The sequence below is a fragment of the Diospyros lotus genome, chromosome 12 (assembly GCF_014633365.1).
Source record: "Diospyros lotus cultivar Yz01 chromosome 12, ASM1463336v1, whole genome shotgun sequence".
Taxonomy (NCBI): Eukaryota; Viridiplantae; Streptophyta; class Magnoliopsida; order Ericales; family Ebenaceae; genus Diospyros; species Diospyros lotus.
Genome location: NC_068349.1, coordinates 7,020,057 through 7,043,125, shown reverse-complemented (window position 1 = coordinate 7,043,125; position 23,069 = coordinate 7,020,057). Strand labels below are relative to the sequence as shown.

Genomic DNA, 23,069 nt, shown 5'->3' with positions numbered 1-23,069 from the left:
TTATCAGTTAGTTTTATTTTATTTTCCCGTAACACCTCTTTTCGGGCAATTCTAGGAGATGGGGTGTTACAATAAATGTTACATATTTTATTTTGTTATATGTTTGTTAAAATAAAAGAGTTTAAAACCTGTCGAATTTAAATGCTATTTTAAAAGTATTTTAGAAAAACTTCCTTTAACTTTTCTCAAAATGTTGTTATCAGTTTGTTTCGTTGATTAAGTAATTTATAATTTTGTCCCCCACAAACTCTAACATTTACAACCTTCCCTACTCTTAACCATTAAACTCAAGCTCATTGCCACCTCCAACTCATCGCCGTCACCTCCAACCCATTGCCATCGCCGTCGTTCGTTGCCTCTATTTGCTTCCAACGTTGTCGCCTCTATTTCTGTTCATTGCCTCTATTTCTGTTTGTCGCCTCCATCACCACCACCTGCATCTCTGTTTGTCGCCTCCATCTCTTTCGTCCATCTCTTTCTCTATATATATTTAATATTTTTATAAATTAAACCTAAATTTTAACATAAAGTATTGTATTAATATTTTTTTAGTAATTGTATATAATTTATCAATATCTAATAGTAAAAATTTTATCAGTTAGATATTAATTTATAATTTATTTTTATAAAAAAATAATATTTTTTTATAAATTTTATTTTGTATTATTTAGCAACATGTCTATTTTAATCTTTTTGTTAAGTTCTAATAATTTATCAGTTTTTTCAAATCAAATACATAATTATATAAATGATAACTTAAATCACATTTATCCAAACATGTTATCAATTTAAAAGCTAGTTAGCTTAAAAGTTTTATATAATTTTTAAGTAAGAAGACTTAAAAGTTATCTTAAAAAACAATAAACCAAACAACCTCTTATGGGGTGTTTGGCTTACTGATTTGACTGCTTATAAGTTATTCATTTAGCTTATAAGATGTCAAACTTATTTTATTAAGTATTTGGGTTGTTTAAAGAGCTTAAAAACTAAATAACTTAAAAGTTCTAATATCACATTTTTCCAAAAGCTCCCTACTCCCAACTTTTCTAAAACACCGCCCCCTAGTTTATTTGCGTTGATCGATTAAATGATGATTTTACCATCATAGAGATTCAAGCTATTTCCAATTGTACCCCTATCTTCATCATCTGCATCAATTGATCTATCGCCATCAAACTCATCTCTGGCCGCCACCATCCTCGTCATTCGTCACCATCATCGTCACTGTTGCTTTTGCCCATCACCCCAATCATTTGCATCTCACCGTCACTATTCATCTGCAATTGATTTCCATCGTCGTCGCCTATTTGTCGAAGCTTTCTGTTAGTGTGTATATATATATATATTAATCTATTGGTAATATATTTGAAGGGGAAAATTAAAAGGTGTATATATATATATATTGTATTAATAATTTTTTTAATAATTATGTATAATTTATCAATATCTAATAATAATATTTTATATTATTTAATAACATGTATATTTTTATCTTTTTATCAAATTCTAATAATTTATCAACTCTTTCAAATCAAACACATAACTATTAACTGATAGATTAAAAGCATATTTATCCAAACAAGTTATCAGTTTAAATATTACTTAACTTTTCAACTTTACACAACTTAAAAAGCTAAACAGCTTAAAAGCTTCCCAAGCCAAACACCCCCTTAATAAGTTGTTTAATTAAGTCATAGTGGACCAAATACAAACTAAAATGAATATACATTACTGAGTAATAGGCGTCCACAAGCTTGAAAATCCAACCTGAACCTGTCATGTTGGGTTCTTTTTGTTATTGAGATAGTTGACAAGCTAAAGCTGAACTCGTTAATGAAGTAAATAAGCATAATAGTGTTTATTGAAGAATTTTTATAAACAAGTCCATTCAATTCAATTCAATCTTTGTATATATATATGGCATCAAACACACAGTACATTTTGGGAATTTTTAAGTGAGGTATTGAAAGCTAAATTAAAAGCTTCAAAGGTGAGACAAAGTTAAGGGTCTACTGACATGTTATTTTGTTTCATTAACTTAGCACTCACATATATTTGTTTCAAATATGTAATTAAAAGTAATTATTTATACCCAAATTTTTAAGTACTTATCTTTAAATTATATTAACAAAATTAAGCTTCGAGCAATTAAGGACCCTATGAGATGTGATGACTGAGGTATCTCTCGAACACTTGATTAATTCAGAATAAATAGATAATCTAATTGAAGTTACATAGAACGAAATTGAACGTAACTAAAACGAGAATAACGATGGAACCAATTTTTTGTTGGAAAATTGGAATAAAGGAGTATTGTGGCATGTTATATTAAAGTTAAATTCAAGTGTAACTCGTTAAATATTTTAACTGGATTGAAGTGGATTCTTAGTCTTCGTCACAAGAAGATTGATTTGGTATATTCATAAGACCAAAATAATAAATGGGTGAATGAGAAATTGATATTCAAAGTATACCCGTTGACTTGAAAAATATTAAGGGAATGTGCTTGTCCCACATCGGAAAAGCGATATAATCTTTTAAGGTTTACGTAGGCTTACACATTTTATAATGAGTAAGCTAGTTAGACAAAGGCTTTCTCTTGCATGTGTGCACAGAGGGGGTGCAAATCCCAGGCTTGGTGAACTAAAAAAAGGGCCACCCAAGAGGGGCTATGCTTTGCTATTTCCTTTTTATTTCTTACTCAGAATCCACCTTGTAACCGTTGCAGGAATTTGAAGAAAGATTGTTACAACATTAAGCTAGTCGTTACAAGCATTTTTCATCCAGTAACGACGGATTAAATAGCTAGCTGCTCGCTTGAAGGCCAGTAACGCCCAAATTTAATCAAATTGAATTCCTGTAACAGCCAGGCCTTTTGAATGTTGCCATTAATGAGCATTTCTACTATAAATAGGAGCCTCTCATTCATTTGAAAGACACACCAACACACAGCATGAAATCTGCAGTCTCTTGAAGCGTTCTCCTCTCTTGCCTAGTTCTAATAGTGTTCGGTCAGTGTTTAAGTTCGCTATAAGGCTCTGAAGCTTGTGTTAACTTCTTGGTCGTCAATCGTTGTACCCTGAGAGATAGACGACAACCATCCTCTAGCACTCTCGATGAGAAGGTGAATTTGTTTTAAGGATACTGTGTGTCACACATGCCTTGGTTCTCCATCCTTGCGCTATTTGGTTTAGTTTCAATTTTTTGTTTGTTCTACTCCATATTTTGGTTCAATTTCATATTATTCAATTCCATATTTTGTCAATTCAATCTCGTGCTTAGTTGGTTCTATTTAATATTCAGTACTGCAGTTATTATTTAGTTATAATATTTTTTTTGTTATACTGCTATCATAGTTAGTACTACGTCATATTTCATACTTCAACAGTTAGAGGCATCCATTGCCATTAATGTTTGCATTTGTAACAACTTTCTTATTAATTTCCTAAAATGGTGTGTTTGATTGCAAGCATGGAACTTACATAGAAATATAATAAGTTCTACCCAACTGAATTGTCTAGAAATGATTTACATGTGTTCTTTTCGGCCCAAAAGTTGCCAAATGAGAGATACAGGGACGTGGAAGCTGGTTTCAGTGATCGAAATAGGAGGTGGCGGCACTTGCAAAAACACTTTGATGGTGAAGTGAGTAAGGAATTAAGTTGGCATAGGATCGATAGGTAGAAAAAAACATACATTGCCTTGTGATTAGACTGATTTATATAGATGAGAGAAATAAGGAGTCCCTTTGTATGCATGCTTACATCGGGTGCCGCAGGGTGATGAGACTGTGATATCCGGCGCCGACAAGGCTTCTTGGCGAGGCGTGGTGCTAATGGGACAGACAATAAATATGGATGAAACTTGCAATAAATGCGGATGAGATCCATAGTGGATGCATCAGTACTAGTACATAGTGGTGGTGATGGCTGCTGTAGGCTAAAACTAGGTTGAGATTGGGCTGGAAAGCTGGTGGAGGTTTTGGGCCTCTATCAAGCAGAGCTCGATTGGGTAAGCACGGTCCACATGCAAAAGAGACTGGGATGGCCTCAAGGTCCACTGTCACGGTAGACCTAGGTGTTTGGGGGCGGATTAACTGTGCCAAATTTCCCCTATCCTTGTCTGATCCAGGAATAGGCGTGGCCAGACCTCGAGTCACCTTGGTCTCATCCAAATCGTGCCTTGTATCAAACATGCATGGTCAAACCTTGAGTCACCTCGATCTCATTCAAATTGTGTCTTGTATCGAACATGCATGGTTGGCCCTCGAAGTCACCTCGGTCTCACTCAAGTCACGCCTTGTATCAAACAGACCCAGCAACCTCGCCTCAGCCAACCCCTTATGCCAATCGCCCGAGTCTATCCCGATGGGCAGACTTTCCTCGAATTACGAGTTCGAATAAATTCTAGCAAAGCAAGAATATAGAAAATTAAAAGCTACGAGGTATTTAAAAAATCTCTCATTCCGTTACAAGGTTTACATTTTTGATAGTGAACCTACAATACTATGAAAACACAACCAAATAAAGTAACTATCATTGCGAAACTAGTCCTCTTTTCCATTGGTAGCACCTCCCGCAAAATCACATGGTAAGTGCTAGCTATGTGCATCCAACTAGAAATCCTTTTTGTATCTCAGTTGGGAATGTTAAGATGATCAAATCAATTGGAAGTCTTATTGGCCATGCCCCAATCGAAAAAGCTACCAGAAAAGTACGTGGACAAGCAATCAGGAAGGTCGAAAGACAAGATATGACAATCACTCCAGAAAAGAACTAAAAAATGAGTGTAATCACCCATTATAGTTAGGGCTGGCAATTTTGGACACGACACGACACGGAGTTAAGCGGGTTAGGGTTGGGGTTAATCGGGTTTGAGTCATAAACGGGTCAACCCGTTTATGACACAATTATTTTCGTGTCTTAGGCGGGTCAACCCGTCTAACCTATTTAGACACAAAATGACACGTTTAATTAAACGTGTTAACAGGTTGACCCGAACACGTTAACACGATTATATACGAAATGACACGTTTAATTAAAAGGGTTAGTGGGTTGATCTGAACACGTTAACACGATTATACACGAAATAACGCGTTTAAAACTAAATAACACGTTTAACATGTGACACAACACGACCCGTTTAAATTAAACGGGTTAAATAGGTTAACAGGTGACACGACACGACACGTTTAGTTAAATGGGTTAAACGGGTCGTGTCGTGTTACACGTTTAATAAACGTGTCGTGTTCGGGTTTAAGGAATTTAACACGATTATTAAACGGGTCGTGTTCGGGTTAGCCTGATACGTGTTATACGTGTGTCTCGACACGACACGATTACGACCCGCCAATACGAATTGCCACCCCTAATTATAGTATTACTCTCGCCCAAAAATGCTTAATTCCGACTATAGGTACCTCAACTGCCTCAGCAACGCCGCCAACGAAAACACTGTATTCGACTAGCAAGGCCTCAAGTCGAATCAACAGCCTCATCTCTCAAACCCCAAGGCTTCCCAAAAAGCAAAAAGTAACCAAGAGCGACTAAAATTGATTGCATAAGGTGTGTAGAAGTAAGGTGGAGTCCTTCCCTTTTATAGGCATAATGAGGGACATCCAACGACTGAAGTCTATCCATCGCAAAACAAGCGTCAAAATCATGCCATCTGTCATGCGCTAAAGGCAAAAAGGTGCCTCTCCACCTATAGCATGTTGCCTTACCTTATAGGCTTAACACTTTGAATTTCGGGAGCTAGTACACTATGTCAAAACATTTAAAGCTTCCCCCAAAACCATTAAGCTCCACGCGGACCTTGGGAAAAATTTACAACACCCAGAAAGCCCATCACCTTGAAAATACCTAGCTCAACTACCTCGATCATGCACAACCGACCTCAATCATCTCAATTACACATCCCAAGCTAGACTTCAATTACAAAGCCCCACATCTTCAGCTAACACACCCCAAGCTCCTTTACGACGGCTTGGCAATCTGAGCTCAAAACTCGCCCTCATAAACGTCCAACCTGAGGGTCTCGTCCCAGGCTCAATTGTCAAACTATCTCGATTTTATACGACAAAGGTCCAACCACCTTTTTTGTATTTCGTGCTTGAATGCTCGCCCTAATGAACATTTGACTTGGGGGGTTGTGGACCGTGTTGACCCAATTGAGCTCAACCTAATAGAGGCCCAAAACCTCCACTTGCCTTTTGGCCCAATCTCGACCCAACTTCAACTTGTAACGACCATTATCACCACTGCGTATTGGTACTCTCGTGCCTACTATGGATCCCATATACATTTATTGCAAGTTCCATCTACATTTATTGTCGATCCCATCGGCACCATGCCTCCGCCAGGGAGCCTCGTCGGCACTAGACATCACAGTCCCATCACTCTGCTACACCCAATGCAAACATGCATACAAAGAGACTCTCTTATTCTCTTTTTCTATATAAACCAACCTGATTACAGGTCAAAGTATGTTCTTTTCAGCCTATCGACTCCCTGCTAACTTAATTCCTTACTCATTTCACCATCGAAGTGTTTTTGTAGGTGCCACCGCCTCTCATTCCGATCACCGAAACCAGCTCCGATGTCATAGAATCTCCTATTTGGAAACCCTTTGGGCCGGAAGGAACAACATGGAAATTATCAAGTACGGGTGTTTGATTGGTTTAATTTTCTACCTAGAAATTATTGTACTTTTATAAATTTTTGTGTTTGATTACCACTATTTTCTATGGAATTCATCTGCCACATATGTGACTCCCCTTCCCCCCAAACCTCACTTCTTCTCTTTGTCTCCCCTTATCTCTTTCTCTCTCTCTCATCCCAAATTTCACCCAAATCAAACCTTCCTACCTTTGCCCCCGTTATGCTTTTCTTCAAGCTTCATCTCCAACCACCTTTCTCTTCCTCGCGATCGCCAGCTATGCTCCTCCTCCTCACAATTGCCAACCGCACTTCTTCTCTTCCTTGCGACTATCGGCCTCGTTGCTACTCCTCCTTGGGACCACCGGCCTCGCTGCTCCCCATCCTCTCGACTTTCTTTCTTGTGCCCACCGACTGCTCTCCTCTTTCTCGCGATTGTCGACCTCGTTGCTCCTCTTCCTCTCAACTGTTGACCACCCTCCTCCTCCTTGCAGCAGTCGGCCTCGCTACTCCTCCTCCTTTCAACCGTCAGTTGAGTTTCTCCTTCTATTTTTTATTGTCGGTCATGCTTCTCCTCCTCACAACCAACTGTGCTCATTCTCCTCACGATTGTCGACCCGTTGCTCGTCCTTCTCACAATCGCCAGCCTCGTTGCTCCTCTTTGCCACCACCGACTATGCTTCTCCTCCTTCGTTAGATCGAATCTTTGACGCATATAGCAAGGAAGGGATGGAGATGTTGGTTGCTTTCCAATTCCCTTAAAAATTTGATCTACCCCCGAGAAAATATTTTCTAACAAAGTGGAAAAATGATATCACCTGAACAAATGTGGAAAAATAATTTATCTGAAAAATTTAGTCAATCAAACACCTCAAAAGTTAGAATTTGAGTAGAAAAGGGTTTTTTTCAAAAAAAAAAAAATATGGCCAATTAAATGCACCCTAATTATTTTTCTCATTGAAGCATTCATTCGCATTAAAAATAAAAAGGGGGTAATTCTCTGAGAGGACTTTTTCCTTGAAAATGAGAAGTGGAAGTAGAAATACGGTTACCGCGTAGTTCTCAGGGCCATTCGCTATCCAAAATTGTTAATTCCTCCGCCTCAAGGAGCGCACCCAAAGTATAAGTTATACCAACCACGCACGTGCATCGGATTGGATTGGCAATAAAGGTTATGGTGTACTGTAGCTCAAAGAACGAAATGATCCCTTCATCGTCAACCTCCCCAGTAATGCTCCCTCTGTTGATCTCAGCTCTTCTCTTCTCGATCTCCTCTGCCTCTGCAACTTCACATACTTCCAGCCATGACTTCGTCCAATGCCTCAAGAATCTGGGGGCCGCTGCTCAGTCTCCGATCCCAATCTCCGAATCCGTTTTCACCATTGCCGATAACCCAGCCGAGTTCGAATTGGTTTACTTGAGCTACTTCAGGAATGGTAGATTCCACAAGGACTCAACCCAGCCGCTGGTCATTGTTGTCGCAATGCACGAATCGCATGTCCAGCAGACAGTGATCTGCGCCAAGAAATTGGGGCTTCATCTCAGAGTCCGCAGCGGCGGCCACGACGACGAAGGCCTTTCGTACATAGCGCACGAGCCGTTCGTGTTGCTCGACATGTTCAAATTTCAATCTGTGGATCTCGACATTAACGCCGGCACCGGTTGGGTCCAATCCGGAGCTTCTCTCGGCGAGCTTTACCATAACATTTCTCAGAAGAGCACTGCTCATGCCTTCCCCGGGGGCCTCTGCCCGTCGGTGTGCACCGGCGGCCACTTCCTCGGCGGCGGATTCGGTGTTTTGATGAGGAAATATGGCTTGTCGATAGATCACATTATTGACGCTTGCATTGTGGACGCCAATGGCAAAATCCTCGACAGAGCAGCCATGGGAGAGGACCTGTTCTGGGCTATCAGAGGCGGTGGCACCGGCTTCGGCGTCCTCTTGTCGTGGAAGATCGAGCTGGTGTCGGTTCCGTCAACCGTGACGTTCTTCCGGCTGGAGAAGACATTGGCGGAAGGGGCAAATGACCTAGTTTACAAATGGCAAGAAATCGCCAGCGAGCTGCCGGACGACATTTTCCTGAGACTCGAGATGAAATTCAAATCCGGCGAGGCTTCACCTTCGCCGAACGACCTAATCTTCCAATTCATCGGATTGTACCTAGGGCAAGCCGCGACACTTCAGCCACTGATGGAAAAGCAGTTCCCTGAGCTAGGGCTTCGACAAAAAGATTGCAAGGAAATGACCTGGGCGCAGAGCACGCTCGTCATCGAACCCTCAGCCAATGTACACTCCCTCCCCGACTTGCTCAACAGGCAAGAAATGAACGCGCCTTCCTTCAAGGTGAAATCGGATTTCGTCAAGACGCCGATCCCAAAGTCGGCGCTTGACGGAATCTGGATCAAGATGACCGAGCTAAACCGCGACCTGATATGGCAATGGAATCCGTACGGAGGAAGAATGAGCCAGATCTCCGAGTCAGCAACTCCTTTCCCTCACCGTACAGGATACAAATACCTGATGCAGTACTGGTACATGGTTCGCCTTGGAGATGGCAAACAAGAAGCCATGGACAAGTTGAAAGGATTTTACAACTTCATGGCGCCATACGTGACGAGCTCGCCGCGCGAAGGTTTTGTGAACTACAGAGATCTCGATCTCGGCACCAACGAGAACAGCGCGGGTTCGGAGGCCTTCGGCGCCAGTTATTTCATGGGGAACTTTGAGAGGCTGAGGCAGATCAAAACTAAGTTTGATCCTGATAATTTCTTCAGAACCGAGCAGAGTATTCCGCCACTTTCAGCAGCTTGAACAGAGCCAGAGGTCATTGATGAAGACGGTGCAGGCACCAGGCACCAGGCACCAGGCACCAGGCAGGCAACGGAGGAGGATTGGGCATTGTAAGGTTGACACGCACGAGAAAATCAATATTATCAAGGCATGTCTTCTTCTGGTCGGAGAAGTACAACGTTGTTAATTATTATGGGATGATTTTGGCTTTGGCGCCCGCAATTAGGTGAATCCAATTCCCAGAATTAAATTTATATACGTATAATCAAATAGAATCCAACCACAATTTGTTCAAACCGATTTATTTATTCATAATAATAATCATATTAAGCCAAGTAATCCAAATGATTGCATTTGATCAAAATAATCGGTAACGTTAAGAAAGTTAAAGAGTTCAAATTTAAGATAATTTAATAACCACAATTGTTGGTTTATAATAGTGGTAATTTAATTATAAATAGTCTAAATATTAAAAAATAATACTTTTTTTTGTAAACTAAAATAAAGACAGGAACAAATTTGTTGAAACATGAAATATAATAATATATGATACAACTAATGAATTTAAAATCTCAAGTTTGAGTCCTCTTAATCTTAAGATATAAATTATTATTTTACTTATTAAAAAATCTAATTGTTAAGGGTATTTCCCACTCTACTTCTTATGGGCTGGGCTCGACCCAACAGGTCAGCCCAATCGCATGAAGTCTAGTGGACCTAGAACTGAGTTCGTCAAAACAACCTCGCACATTGCCAGAGCCTGAGCTCAGATCGCGAGACCAAGTGAACTTTGTACGAGCAAGCTCTCAACTATATTTCGAGCAAGCTCTCAACTACGTTTCGAGCAAGCTCCCAGCAACTCTTGCAGCTCGTTAGCCTAATTGATCAGCTCACATAACGAGAATGTCAAATGCCAAAGAATGTTAATGGGCTAGGAACCGTCTCAGCTGTGCCAACCTAACCCCATCCTCTCGACCCATGTCGGTCCTATCCTGGCCCTTGACAACAACATCATCACAGCCACTTCTGGATTTCTGCGCGCCCGCCTTAGATCTCATCTTCATTAATGACGGATTACATCCATATTAATGAGGGTCCCTTTGGCACCTTGCTACTGCATGGGCACCTCCGCCAGTGCCGGATATTATGTCCTATCACCTGCAGTCGTACAACACATGCAAACGGACATCATCTCCTATATATCAGTCAGCTCGCCTCAGAGCCATGGTATGATTTTCCTACCAATTTGCTGATACTCTGCATTTTTCGAACTTGCTTACTTACTTGAGCATCGGAGTATTTTTGCAGGAGACCAGTCGACGGATCAACAAATTGAACCAAATAACCCATTTTCTCTCTCTCAGATCCATTACATCAGTACGGGCTAACGAATCACAATCGACCAATTCCGAATGTCGACACTAATAAATAACTAACTTTAAAATTTCGATTCAAGCAAATAATACTATTCGTCGGGTAAAGATTTTTCTTAAAAAAATATTAATTTTTGTCTCAAATAATATAATGATTAAGATACAATAATTACAATAAGTGTATTTTATTATCATATAAGATGCATTTATTACATATTATTTTTTTTTTAATTTTATTAGTTAGTTAAATATCTCAAATCATGTGAAAATTATAAAAATTAATCACATCTCAAATATAAATTTCGTTTTTAACTTCTTCTTTAAAAAAAATATTTTTATCTCTCAAATAAACTAATTACACTCTATAAGACTATAACCATTTTTGCTAGGGTAGTTTCATTGAGCAATTAAATTCAATTATGAGTGCAATTTTAATTTTTTCCACATAATTTTTCAATTTATATTTATCTTAATATGTTATACTCACAATCACAATCAAACAAAGCCAACTCAAAGGGTAGACTTGTGAGGCATGTGTCTAGGGCCCCAACCCCTTGAGCCTAATAAATAATTATTTTAATTTTATTTTAATATTTTTTAATTTTTTATTAAAGTGTCGGGAGCTGCTAAATTAACGATGGCCTCGGGCCCTCAACCCCTTGAGTAGGCCCGGCAATCGAAACTGACATTCAAAGTGATATAGAGTGTAATTAGTTTGTTTGAGGGAGTAAAAACGTTATTTTTTTTTATAAAATAATTAAAAATAATTGCATCAATTTATTTTTAATTAATTATGAATTCCTCAAATCACTAAATCACTGTATATTTATTATCAATTAATAAAAAATTATTTAAAAATTAAAAATAATACATTAAATATATATTATTTAAAAATAAAGTATACTGATTGTGCTCTTAAAACAATAATTAACATTACCCATAAAAAAATTATATTAATTTATTATAATTTTGCTTGCTTTTATTTTTTTGGGTGCACATAGAAGAGATAGTGATTTTGAGTTTTAATAAAAAACCAAAAAAGAAAATCCATATGAAATTGATTCTATTCTAGTTGAATGTTTATGTAAAAATTAACATTATTGATTTATATTAAACGATATATGATTGGCTGCTGTACCAATTAAAATGCCACTAATGGGCCACTGTTGACCCCCCGAAAAAGCGGCGTGGGCCATGACGGCCCAATATCATATTCATATTTATAGTACAAATATATTTTATTTTTAAATATGAATAAATATATATTATTTTCAAACAAAATATATTTATTTTATATTTTTTTAATATTAAAATAATTTTATTAATAGCTGATAAATATATAACAATTTAATTAATTAAACTAACTTAGGTAATATAGGAATGTAAGAAAGGCACGTTACCTCAATATAAAATACCTTTATTACATTCACACCTAACTTACCATTACCCTTATATTATACTATTTATTTGATTTATTCTGTGGTGGCGTCACGTGGTTTAACACTTTGACCGGCAACAGCAGGAGAGTCAATCTCGGCCGTCCATTTCAACCGGCTCAGCAGGTTGACTTTACACCACCGGTGGCTGTGGCTGTATCTGTGTCTGTGTCCTGCACACGACACGACGTCCCTTCAGCTCCTCCAGCCTTGGAATTTCCGGCACTGCCCTGCCGCTGTAAGTTTCCTTCTCTTCCAAATTTCGTTAATTCTCATCCAATCCAGCCTCTGTTGTTTTTCTTCTTTTTCTGTGTGTATTTTCGTTGTTCGAGCCGAATTCGATCCGTAGATCTGTTGGTTTATGTTAAAAATTACTGGTGGTTTTCTTCTGCGTTGTTTCTCGATTCGAGTTTATGCCCGGACTACCGTGTTTCTGGGGTTTATTCTTCGTGTTATTAGGTTGTCGACCGACTCTCGGCTGTTCTAGTTGTGCGTGAATGAAAATGGGGGTTTTCCGTTTTGGTCCGCCTTATGAAATAGATTTTCCGGTCTAACTATTGATCCAAATTGTTGTTTCAAAGGCGTGTGTTTTTCTCGTTGTGATGAGCGCTTGCAGAATTCATATGGGGGAAAAGTTTAGCTCTTAGTGATTCGCTTGAGGTCCTACATGTGCTGAAACTTGTCTGATCACATTTGGATCCCTGGTTCACGACTTTGTCTTCTGCTTCCAAATTATTCTTTCAGATCTTTATCAATTGTGCATGTTGGTTGAAGAAACTCGGTTCTGGGTTGTTCGAGAGCCTGTGTACAAGTTGAATTAGCAATTCAGCCGTCCCTCAAGCCCCTCCCCAGCATAAAAACATTTGACGTTTCAACTAAATATTCTTGATTTTAATGTACAAGAAATTTGCAGTCTGCATTTTCATAGTTGGTTTACATGTTCAATTATATCTGCATTCAGCTATTTGTAGACACTAAAGATATGCCTGTGCATAAAATCTGTTTGTCTTTTGAATCATATGACATATATTACTCTCTTTATACTGAATCAACTGATGTTTTAGCTTGTGCTCTATGCTTATCCTTTACTTGAGGATAGGTAATCTATAGCAGTGTGTCATTGCCAGTTTTTGCTGGCTTCCTATTAATGGTAATATATGTAAATATCTTGCATCGATTGGATTTTATTCTATGCATATGTGTAAGTTCCTGTACATGATATTTTATCATGTCACTTGTGTGGAATGCTAATTCATAAATTTTAGCTCTGTTGAATTCTCAATCTACTTTGGCTGAGATAGAGTGGATTGGAGAAAAATGATCCATATTGCAGACCCCAAGTAGTTGGCAGAAAAACTGAGTTTAGATAGGGGTTATATGGCTGGATATCACAACATAATTACTTGCCCAACTCCTGAATTGGTTTTTTGTATTCGCTAACGCGTTACTGAGTTTCTTTCCTTTTTTGGTAGACAAAATCATATCCATTTCTCTAGAAGGTTGTTACTATGCATCAATATCCCCACCCCTGCCCCCCAAAAGAAAAATAAAAGGTTGCATTATATTTATCCCCCCCCCCCCCCCCCCCACCTAACAACCCAAAGTAGTTTATGATTTAACAGTTGTAATCAATTTTCCTACATAGTTTTACTTTCTCGTCTTATTTCTAATATGTGTAAGGAAATATCTACCAGAGCTACACTGAAAGCATAGGTTAAATGTAAGAGTGATTGGTGTATTGAGTCAGTTGCACATTCTTTTTATTCCTCTGTCTCCAGTGTCACGACTACTTTAAATTGCTTGTTAGCATTTTTTTTTTTTTTGTATGCTTACTTCTTTTGAATCAATCTGTATCATCTGTCTGCATTGCTTTAATTTGAACAATACCACCTTTTTATGGTTTAATCTTCTGTTTTCATTACCCCAAACTTCACTTTTAGGAATTTCATTTGAAGATCTATGCTCTCTGTTGCAATCCATGAGTGTTCAATGTGCATAATGGTAATATACCATTATTATGCAAGGGAATATGGTTTTTATTGATTTTGATGAGGTTGTTAGAAGTTCATCATACAGCACATATAGAACTTTTACTAAATGCATGTAATAGTATATGTATTGAACATACTTCATTTTAATGGTGAAAGCATGTTCTGCCAAGGTGACAACTCGAGTTAATGTGTGACTACTTTTTGTGCTAATAGTGTCAAGTTATTGGAGACCATATCACAGACACTCTGTAATGTCCTTATACTCTTCATTGTGAATGAAGAAGCAAATTTGGAGAACATACAATGCGAAAATTGAAGCTTCTCTCTCTCAATGGATTAGTAAACCACCTAACCAAACTGCCATCTTCTTCCTCTCTCTCCCCCTCTACTCCTCTTGCTTTTGGTGGTGGCAGGCAGGGGACCCTTATTAGCTAAAAGCTGGTGGTAGTTGCAGCCTCCTGGATTCAGTCAGAGTAGAAGTCCAATAATCTAATAGGATTGCAAGTCTGCTATCATTTTTTAAGCTTTAAAACACTTGGGTCAATTTACCATACAATGAACTTGTAGAATCAATGCTGTACATAACATAAAATTTCTCAACAGGCAACATAAGACTTCAAAGTTTATCATCTGTCACAGTAATTGTAGAATAAGACTTCAAAGGATATAATAGTAATTGTAGAATAAATGTATTTCTTTCTTATTGTACTTTGCTGCTTTCTCTGTTTGTACTACCTTTCAGTTGATTATAACCGAAAGCCTATAAATAGGCTAAAACCTAGAGGATTAGGGATGGTTGAATGATAATAGAAATCTGTCTCTCGCAACTTCTCTGATCTCTCCCCCAATTCCCTCTGATTCTCTCTTAATTCTCCCTCATTTCTTTTGATTTCTCCCTCCCTTTCTGATCTATCTCCCTCGATTTCTCCCAATTTCCATTACAAACCCTAGGTTCATGACAAATGGTATCAAAGTCAATGATTATTGGCTGTGATTTCGGAAGTTTTAGCAGTTGACCAAGGCAAAGCAGATTCAGGTGATTTTCGGTTTTAATTCTAGCGATTCAGAGCAATAGAGCCGGTTGATTATTGGCTATTAATTGAGGCAGGTCCAGGCGATTCCTAGGACTATTTTCTGAGACAGATCCAATCGATTCTCTGATTCCTAGAGGTTGTTAATCGATCCTCTGTTTTCAAGGCTACTGAAAGAATTAGGTAATTTCTAGAAGTAGATCCAGTGCTAATTGAATTACAGGAGGCTATATCAAAGCCAATCAATTCTCAGGAAGCTGCCCCAAGCTTATTGATTCTCAGGAAGCTGTTGATTTCTCTATTTGACTGTGATAGAGGTGGATTCAGGTTGCTGAGGTTAGATCGCGAGCAATGGATAAAGGATTCAAGGAAAAAGTTGATAACTTCAACCAAAAGCTGGACGAAATCATGATTATGGTGGCCAAATCGTTTCAAGTTAGTCTGCCAGCTGAATTATACTTTCTAAGGAGTATACGGATCCAATTATTCAAAGAAAAAGACTAGTTCCGGTGACATTTGGAGATCCATGCATTACTCATTCATGGAATCAGCTTCTAGAGATAAGGGAAATTTCTAGATCCACTAGAGGTCCAATTATATCGGCTGGAATAATTCCTTAGACTTATGGATTGCAAGAATCTGAGGAACAATCTGAAGTGGACTAGTCAGTTGTAACGCAAGACTCCGACAAAGAAGAGATCTTTCATGCATCTGATGAGTTGTGTGCCCTAGGCATCTATGCTAGGCTGGATCAAGTCTTTAACGCTCTGCAGACAAACAAATAAGTTTTGATTGGGCAATTCGAACCAGAACAATCTTATATTGTTTCCAAAGAAACTGATTGTAAGGCTAATGAGGTCTAAGACTAGGAATGGTAGTTGCAGAAAATGAGGAAAGACCTGAATTGGATCAGGCAATTCAAGATGACCAGAAAGGAATGGCAATTGCCTGGAGAAGTTATTAAGGCTCCATTGGAGGAGAAATCTATTGAAGGTAAACCTCTTATGTGTGCCGGCAAAACAGGAAGAAAAATATGTTTTAAAAGCACTAGTGTCTGTTGACTACAAGAGAAGGAAGTTATTACAACGAATGAGAAATGATGTGGCACTGTGAGTACTAAGGGAAGGCAGTTTACCTATTTGGAACTTTTCCACTGCAGTTGAGGATCTAGCTAGACGATCCTCTGGGCTCAAAATAGCCAACATCAAAGGTGATGTGATGAGAGGAACATATGTAAATAGTGGTTATGTTCATTAATAGCTTTTCTTGTAGTAACTGGTCGGATGTGTGAATTTCAAAAGGCTCATCACTTGAAGGCTTTAGGTTTGCAAGTTTCAGTTGCTAACTATGATAGACAGGAAGTGTCTAATCATGCCAGTAATCTTGCTTCAAAAATTAGTAAAAAATGAAGGAACTCATTAAAGGCACTTGGCGTGGACATATTGATAGGTTTTGGCACCATATTGGGTTCTCAGACTGTGAGTACTAGCAATCGTGTTCTTAAATTGGAGTTCAATCTTGATTGGATAGCTATTGCAGGAGGTGACTATAATGGACTTGAATTCAGTGAGATTACTTCTATTGAAGTTATGGATCAAATTATGCCTGGATTCGATCTTGAGATAGAAACGTTGGCCTGAAGAGTTTTAATAAACCCAAGGAAAATTGTCATTACACTGGAGTGTTTACATCCAAGGTTTTTCCAACAAAGGATGAGAAACCAGTCCTTGTTGAGCTCAACGAAGCTAAGACAAAACAATGCAAATACACCTTGGAAGTAGATACAGCTCTGATCGCAACTGTAAGAGCTTCATCTACAAAAGACTTTGGACTAGAGAATATCAGCGTGGTAACAAAATGTGGTTTTGTTCCCGTTGATGAGAACATAAGAGTGTAGAGGAATAGGCCTAGAAAGAGAAAGAAAGAAAGAAGAAGGATAAAACAGATAGTGAAAGCAGGGATTAGATGAAGAACAGTGGCTAGTCACTGTAAGTTCTTGGGGACAAGAACTCTCTCAAGGAGAGGGGAATTGTCATGACCCTAAGGATATAATAGTAATTGTTGAACAGATGGGTTTCTTTCTTGTTGTACATTGCTACTTTCTTTGTTTGTACTACCTTTCAGTTGTACTATAACTGAAAGCCTAGAAAGCCCATACATAGGCTAAAATCTAGATGACTAGGGATGGTTGAATGATAATAGAAATTTGTTTCTCTTTCAACTTCTCTAATCTCTCTCTCCCGATTCCCTTTGATTCTCTTTGATTTCTCACTCCCTTTCTGATCTATCTCCCTCGATTTCTCTCAATTTCCATTACAAACCCTAAATTAGACCTAGGTTCATGACATCATCTTTGACAATAGGTATGTCAAGGATAGCAGAAGGGCAATGAAGCGTATACTCTGTAAGAGAGAAGCTTCATGTCATGACCCTAGGGATATGATTATAATTGGGGGGAAATCCACAGTGTATAAGTTGTTAGGGCTAACTATAGAAGTTTAGAGATTAGGCGGGAATAACTAACTCTTGTATAAACAATTAACAGGCCTGTTAGAGTAGTTTGTTGGTTGTATTTTCTGTTATTTCCTTCAATTGTAAGCCTATAAAAAGGCTGACATAGTTAGAGGAAGGCATGTGATTTGAATGACAATTGAATTCCATTTCCCTCTCTCAATTCTCCTAACTCTCCCTCAGTTTCCCTCTCTTCTTCCTTAGTTCTTTCTGTTTTGTTCTTTCTCTCCCTCCCTTTCTACTCTTTCTTTCCTGCGTTCTTACCAAATTCCTTTCTAAAACCTAGCCAAACCCTAGGGTCGTAACACTTCACCCTGGTTTACACCAGAAATGAGAGTTTGCAATGTTTAAAGGTTGACTAATATGGAGAGTTAATATAGAATTGACTCTGTTATCTCATATGGAAAATTCATTTAGAATTGACTCAATGCTTGCACGTTATATCATTTGAATGAGTATTGTATCTGCATTTTTTTCTTATAAGAAAAGAGTTTATACCAGAAGACACAGCCAAAAGGGGGTGAACTTGTACAAAAGTGGGAAAGAAGCTTACAAATTAATAAACATTAAGATTGTGAGCAAAAGAAGACAAGAAAAACGAACCGAGCTTGCACACCACCAACAAGGATAGGATCTTGAAGGGAATTAGAACATTCTATACCCATATAAGTTCTGTTATTTCTTTCTCGACAAATTTGCCACATTACAAAAAACAGAGTGAAAAAACAAAGGTGTCTTTGACTTTTTGATAGGGCGGCCTAATCCAAAGCAAAAAGGACCACTCCTGCTGAGCCTGGCATGACTAGAACTGGATGCCAAAAACATGGAAATGGAAGCTCCAGACTGCTTTAGCCACAGGACAGTGAGCAAACAGGCGGTCTAACATCCCTCTGCTTCTCTTACAAAAGAAGCACTAGCCCACCACACATTGAACTCTTCTATGCAAATTATCCATCATGAAGATGGCACCGTGAGAAGCAGACTGGATGAAAAAAGCAAACCTATGAGGAGACCTTGACCGGATAACTTTCCAATGAAAGGTCTTACCTTGATCACTGGGAAAACCATAGAATTAACTGGCTAAGAAAATTCCTACTTTTTCCTTTCACGTGATCCTTTTTAGATATGTACCTTAAGCTAGTGAATGTGAACTATATATTTACTTAGCAAAGAAAAGAATGTGAATTTTATATTGCTGTAATGACAAATTATTCTCTAGAATAAATTTATGCATTTGACCACTTATTTCTCCAACCATGCCTTTCAGAATGCATGGAAATTTTTGGCTGTTGACCTGACTGATGAAGAATTTAGTTTATTATTTAGTTGCTAAACATTGTTCTAGTTGCATTAGGAAGGGCATCCAGCATAAAATTTTGCCACGTTATTCTTTTGCATGGATTTATATTTTCAATGTGACTTTTAGAAGTCAATTGACATTAATATGAATGTCGTGTTACTAATTCTAACTTGTTAGAATAAAGTGCAGTTGATGATGATTTATTTAATAAACATATTTTGTTGATTTTATTTGTTGTATGATAACAATTTTGTTTAGGTTATATGTTGTGGTCAACCTTGTGATGGGAGCAATTAGTTTATATTTTCTTGTACCATTCAAAAGTCTATTTCCTCACCTATTGGGATTGAGGCTTGTGATTGTTGTTGTTGTTATATTCAAAAGTCTATTTCAATTCTATGTTTGCAAAGGAATTGCTTTGAGAAAAAGGAAGAGATGGACTTGTTCTTCAAAGGGATGAATGAGGAGACATCTGAGTGCCCCTTCAATGAGCTAGACATCCAAAGATGTCCATTTTTGAGGAACATTAACAAGGCGACTAGCTTCTCTTTCTCTTCCGTGAGCATCCCTATTCAAGTAAGTTAAGTTTTGTGTTCGAGATTAGTTCAGTTACATATCTATCTTTTGGAATGGTGTCTTTGAGTTTTCAGTATTCTACAATTATAAGGGAATCTTCTTATTTCTTCTTATCTCTTCAGGCAAGGGTAGCCAAAGGTCCAGTCTTTGAAGATGGCCCCAATTTTGACCTGGCTTTTAAGCTTTTTCATGGAAAGGATGGAGTAGTTCCACTCTCAGGGAGGTCACCTTGTCACAACAACTTGGAACCTAAGCCTGCACCCGAGTTTAACCCTTTAGCTGCAAAAGCTGCCACCATCAGTCTCTCAGCGTTTGGTCCTGGTGGGCCATTTTCCTTTGGTTCCTTCTCCGATGGCTGGAAGAATCAGAAAAAGAAATCTGAGTCATCCAAAAAGAGAGAACCATCTTCTCAGGTGTATATGTTGGACTTTTCAGTTAAAATTTATTCTAGATTCAATTCATTTGTTACTAGTGGCAACTGCTGCAATAGAGATATTCTACATATTGTCCCAAGTTAACAAATAAATAAAATTACAAAACACAAAGTTATCAAGTTTAGAAAGGCAAGCAATTCTCATGTACCTAGGGTTTGGATTGGAATTCGGAAGAATCTAAGGGAATTAAGACTAAGAATAGAAGGATTGGACAGAAATGGGGGAGATAATAGACAGAAATGAGGGAGAGTTGCAGACAGAACAGAAAAAGAGAGAGATTAGAGAGAAAGTAGAGGGAAACAGGAGGGAATTTGAGAGAGAATTGATGAGAGGGGAAAACTAAAATTCAATTATCATTCGTAACATGTCCTACCAACAGACTTCAGTAGCTTTATATAGCTACTCTACAGAAAATAACAAACTAACAGAAAATTACTACCAGTGGAAAATACAAGTAAAATGTAAAATAGGCTAATTACTATTTTAGCCCTAGTAAACCCTTGGGTCCTGACAGCAATCTAATTACAAATTTAGACAAAAAGGTGTACATTTTTTAATGCTACTCCTGCTACTGGGCCCTTTTGTAATGATCTGGTCATCATTAAGTCAATAAATATGCTGCTTGCATTCAAATTATCCATGAATCCTATGCAAAGAAAAATATTTGTGCCTCCCTAATCCATTAGAAAGGAAAGAACAAAGAAAGATTAAGGTGGAATCAAACATGAGAAATGAAAAAACTATTGTAGGTAAATAATGGGTGAACTCTCTTTATAAAAAAAGAAATCGAGTATACTGGATGATTAAGGGTTTGCAAAAGATGCATGAGCTAGCAAAACAGATTCCTACTATGATACAATGAAGGTACTTGTTAAGCAGAAAGAATTTAAAAGGCAACATAAAGATCAAGAGGAATGTAGGAATTGGAGTGACCTTCCCGCTCATATATTTAATGATTGTGTGATGAGAAATTAGAATTATTAAATATTAATGTTTGCTGTTAGCCTTTAGGTTTTATTTGAACTTGGAATTTAGACTTTATATTTAGATTTGAGGTTTTTAAGAATTTGGAATTTGTACTTTTTTTTATTTGTGATACTGTAATCAAGTTATGATACTGTTGCTGTGCAAGTAGTTATATTGTTTAATGGTAACTCCGGTACTTTAGCCGTTCTGTTGTGATGTTGCACCTGACTCTTGTCATTTCACAGTAAGTTTTTGTTAATGTTGTAAACCTGAGATTATATGGGCATTGATGTTTCATGCAAGCAGTTATTGTTTGTGCTCTGGGAATGTTGTCCATCAATAAAGAAAGTATTATTTGTTGTATTAATTTTACATATTCAAAGACCTTACACTTCATCATGTTGTAAATATCAGGAAGGAGATTCGTCAAAACATGAGGCACGGGGAAATGAGTGGTTAGAAACTGGTAACTGTCCGATTGCAAAGTCTTACAGAGCCGTTAGCGGTGTTCTTCCACTTGTTGCAAGAGCACTTACGCCTCCACCTGGGATGAAGTTTCGATGTCCTCCTGCAGTAGTTGCTGCCAGGGCTGCCCTTGCTAGGACAGCCCTTGTTAAGACATTGCGACCTCAACCTCTTCCTGAAAAGATGCTTGTAATTGGAGTCTTGGGAATAGCAGCGAATATCCCCCTGGGCATATGGAAGGAGCACACACGGAAATTCTCACTGTCATGGTTCGCGGCGATACATGCATCAGTTCCCTTCATCGCCATGCTTAGGAAGTCTGTTTTGATGCCCAAGAATGCCATGGCATTGACAATTGCGGCTTCCATCCTAGGACAGGTCATTGGCTCTAGGGCTGAACGAATTCGGCTCAAATCCAAGGCTGAAAGAGAAAAGGCAGCATTACAAGCTTCTAATCCCGGCACTATAACTGGTCTCAGCCCAGGACAGCACGAGCGCAAAGGTTCTGCAATTCCTCCTCATTGTGCCACGGAGGAAATGTTGTGGGATCCACTTCCTGCAAAGGCTGCTGGGCCCACATCTTCATCAGCCAATGTGTGTTACTGAGTTTGTGACAGTCGCCCAAAAAGGTGAGAGTGCCACTGAGAATAAAAGATTGCATTGAATGATTTGCTAGTGTAGTATGAGAGTATGACGTACTTTGGTTTGTAATTCAGCCATATGAAATGGTATGAGTGAACTTCTTGTGAAGCAAAAACGGGTACTGCCCCTTCTTAAGATTTGTGAATTGTGACAACATTCTCAAGCAAATTGTGCTGCAAAATTCATGCTGGAGTTGGCACAATGTTTCCTTTAAGATGTCTTGGCTGCTGCTGTTATGGCGAACTCTGCATGATTGTGTTTGAAAAAGCAGGCAACTGATCGTGACATACTCACAATACTGAAACTTTTAGCTTTGGAAGAAATGTGTTGTTCACTAGGTGATGCCTGTCTCAGGTCTCTGCAAAGAAGCAAAAGCTGCTCGTCCATAATTGCTTTGTTCCACGGTTCCATTGTAACATGGAGCAAGTGTTTGAAATGAAAAAGGGAAAAACTAGAAAGGAGCTGAGCATTTTTAGTGCATGAATTCACTGCTTTGGGAATTGTTGTCCTTTTTATGCTTAATTTTATCTAATTACTTAATGCCCATTATTTTAATCATCAAAAAATAATCTTAGCATTGCTATCCAAAGACATTTTCATCTAGATAAAAAGTTAGTATTTCATAAGTTGATATATAAAACGGCTTTGAAATTGTAAAATTGATTAGTTAAGGTTGATTAAAGGTAAGGTTGTAATTGAGGTAAGTTGAACCGAGTTTTAGAAAATTTAGACTTAACTCATTTATAAACGAGTATTTTCATTTATAATCAAACCGAGTATCTTATGACTCGCATTAAGCTCATAAGTTTAAACGAGTCTTATCGAGTTTTAATTTTATTTAATTGAGTCTCAAGTAATTCATAAGCTACTTGACTCATTTACGACCCTAATTAAAGG

General features: G+C 38.1%; 2 protein-coding genes across 2 annotated transcripts; both read left to right on the top strand.

Moving 5' to 3' along the window:
• The first annotated feature begins 7,876 nt into the window (after positions 1-7,876).
• On the top strand, positions 7,877-9,600 carry LOC127787238 (berberine bridge enzyme-like 6). Its single transcript, XM_052315186.1, has one exon. The coding sequence runs from the start codon at positions 7,888-7,890 to the stop codon at positions 9,466-9,468; it is 1,581 nt and encodes a 526-aa protein (XP_052171146.1). The 5' UTR covers positions 7,877-7,887; the 3' UTR covers positions 9,469-9,600.
• Positions 9,601-12,326: 2,726 nt separating this feature from the next.
• On the top strand, positions 12,327-22,386 carry LOC127786705 (uncharacterized). The gene is made up of 4 exons (XM_052314313.1): positions 12,327-12,494; positions 19,500-19,665; positions 19,788-20,078; positions 21,480-22,386. The coding sequence occupies exons 2-4, from the start codon at positions 19,525-19,527 to the stop codon at positions 22,134-22,136; spliced, it is 1,089 nt and encodes a 362-aa protein (XP_052170273.1). The 5' UTR covers positions 12,327-12,494; positions 19,500-19,524; the 3' UTR covers positions 22,137-22,386.
• Positions 22,387-23,069: the final 683 nt, after the last annotated feature.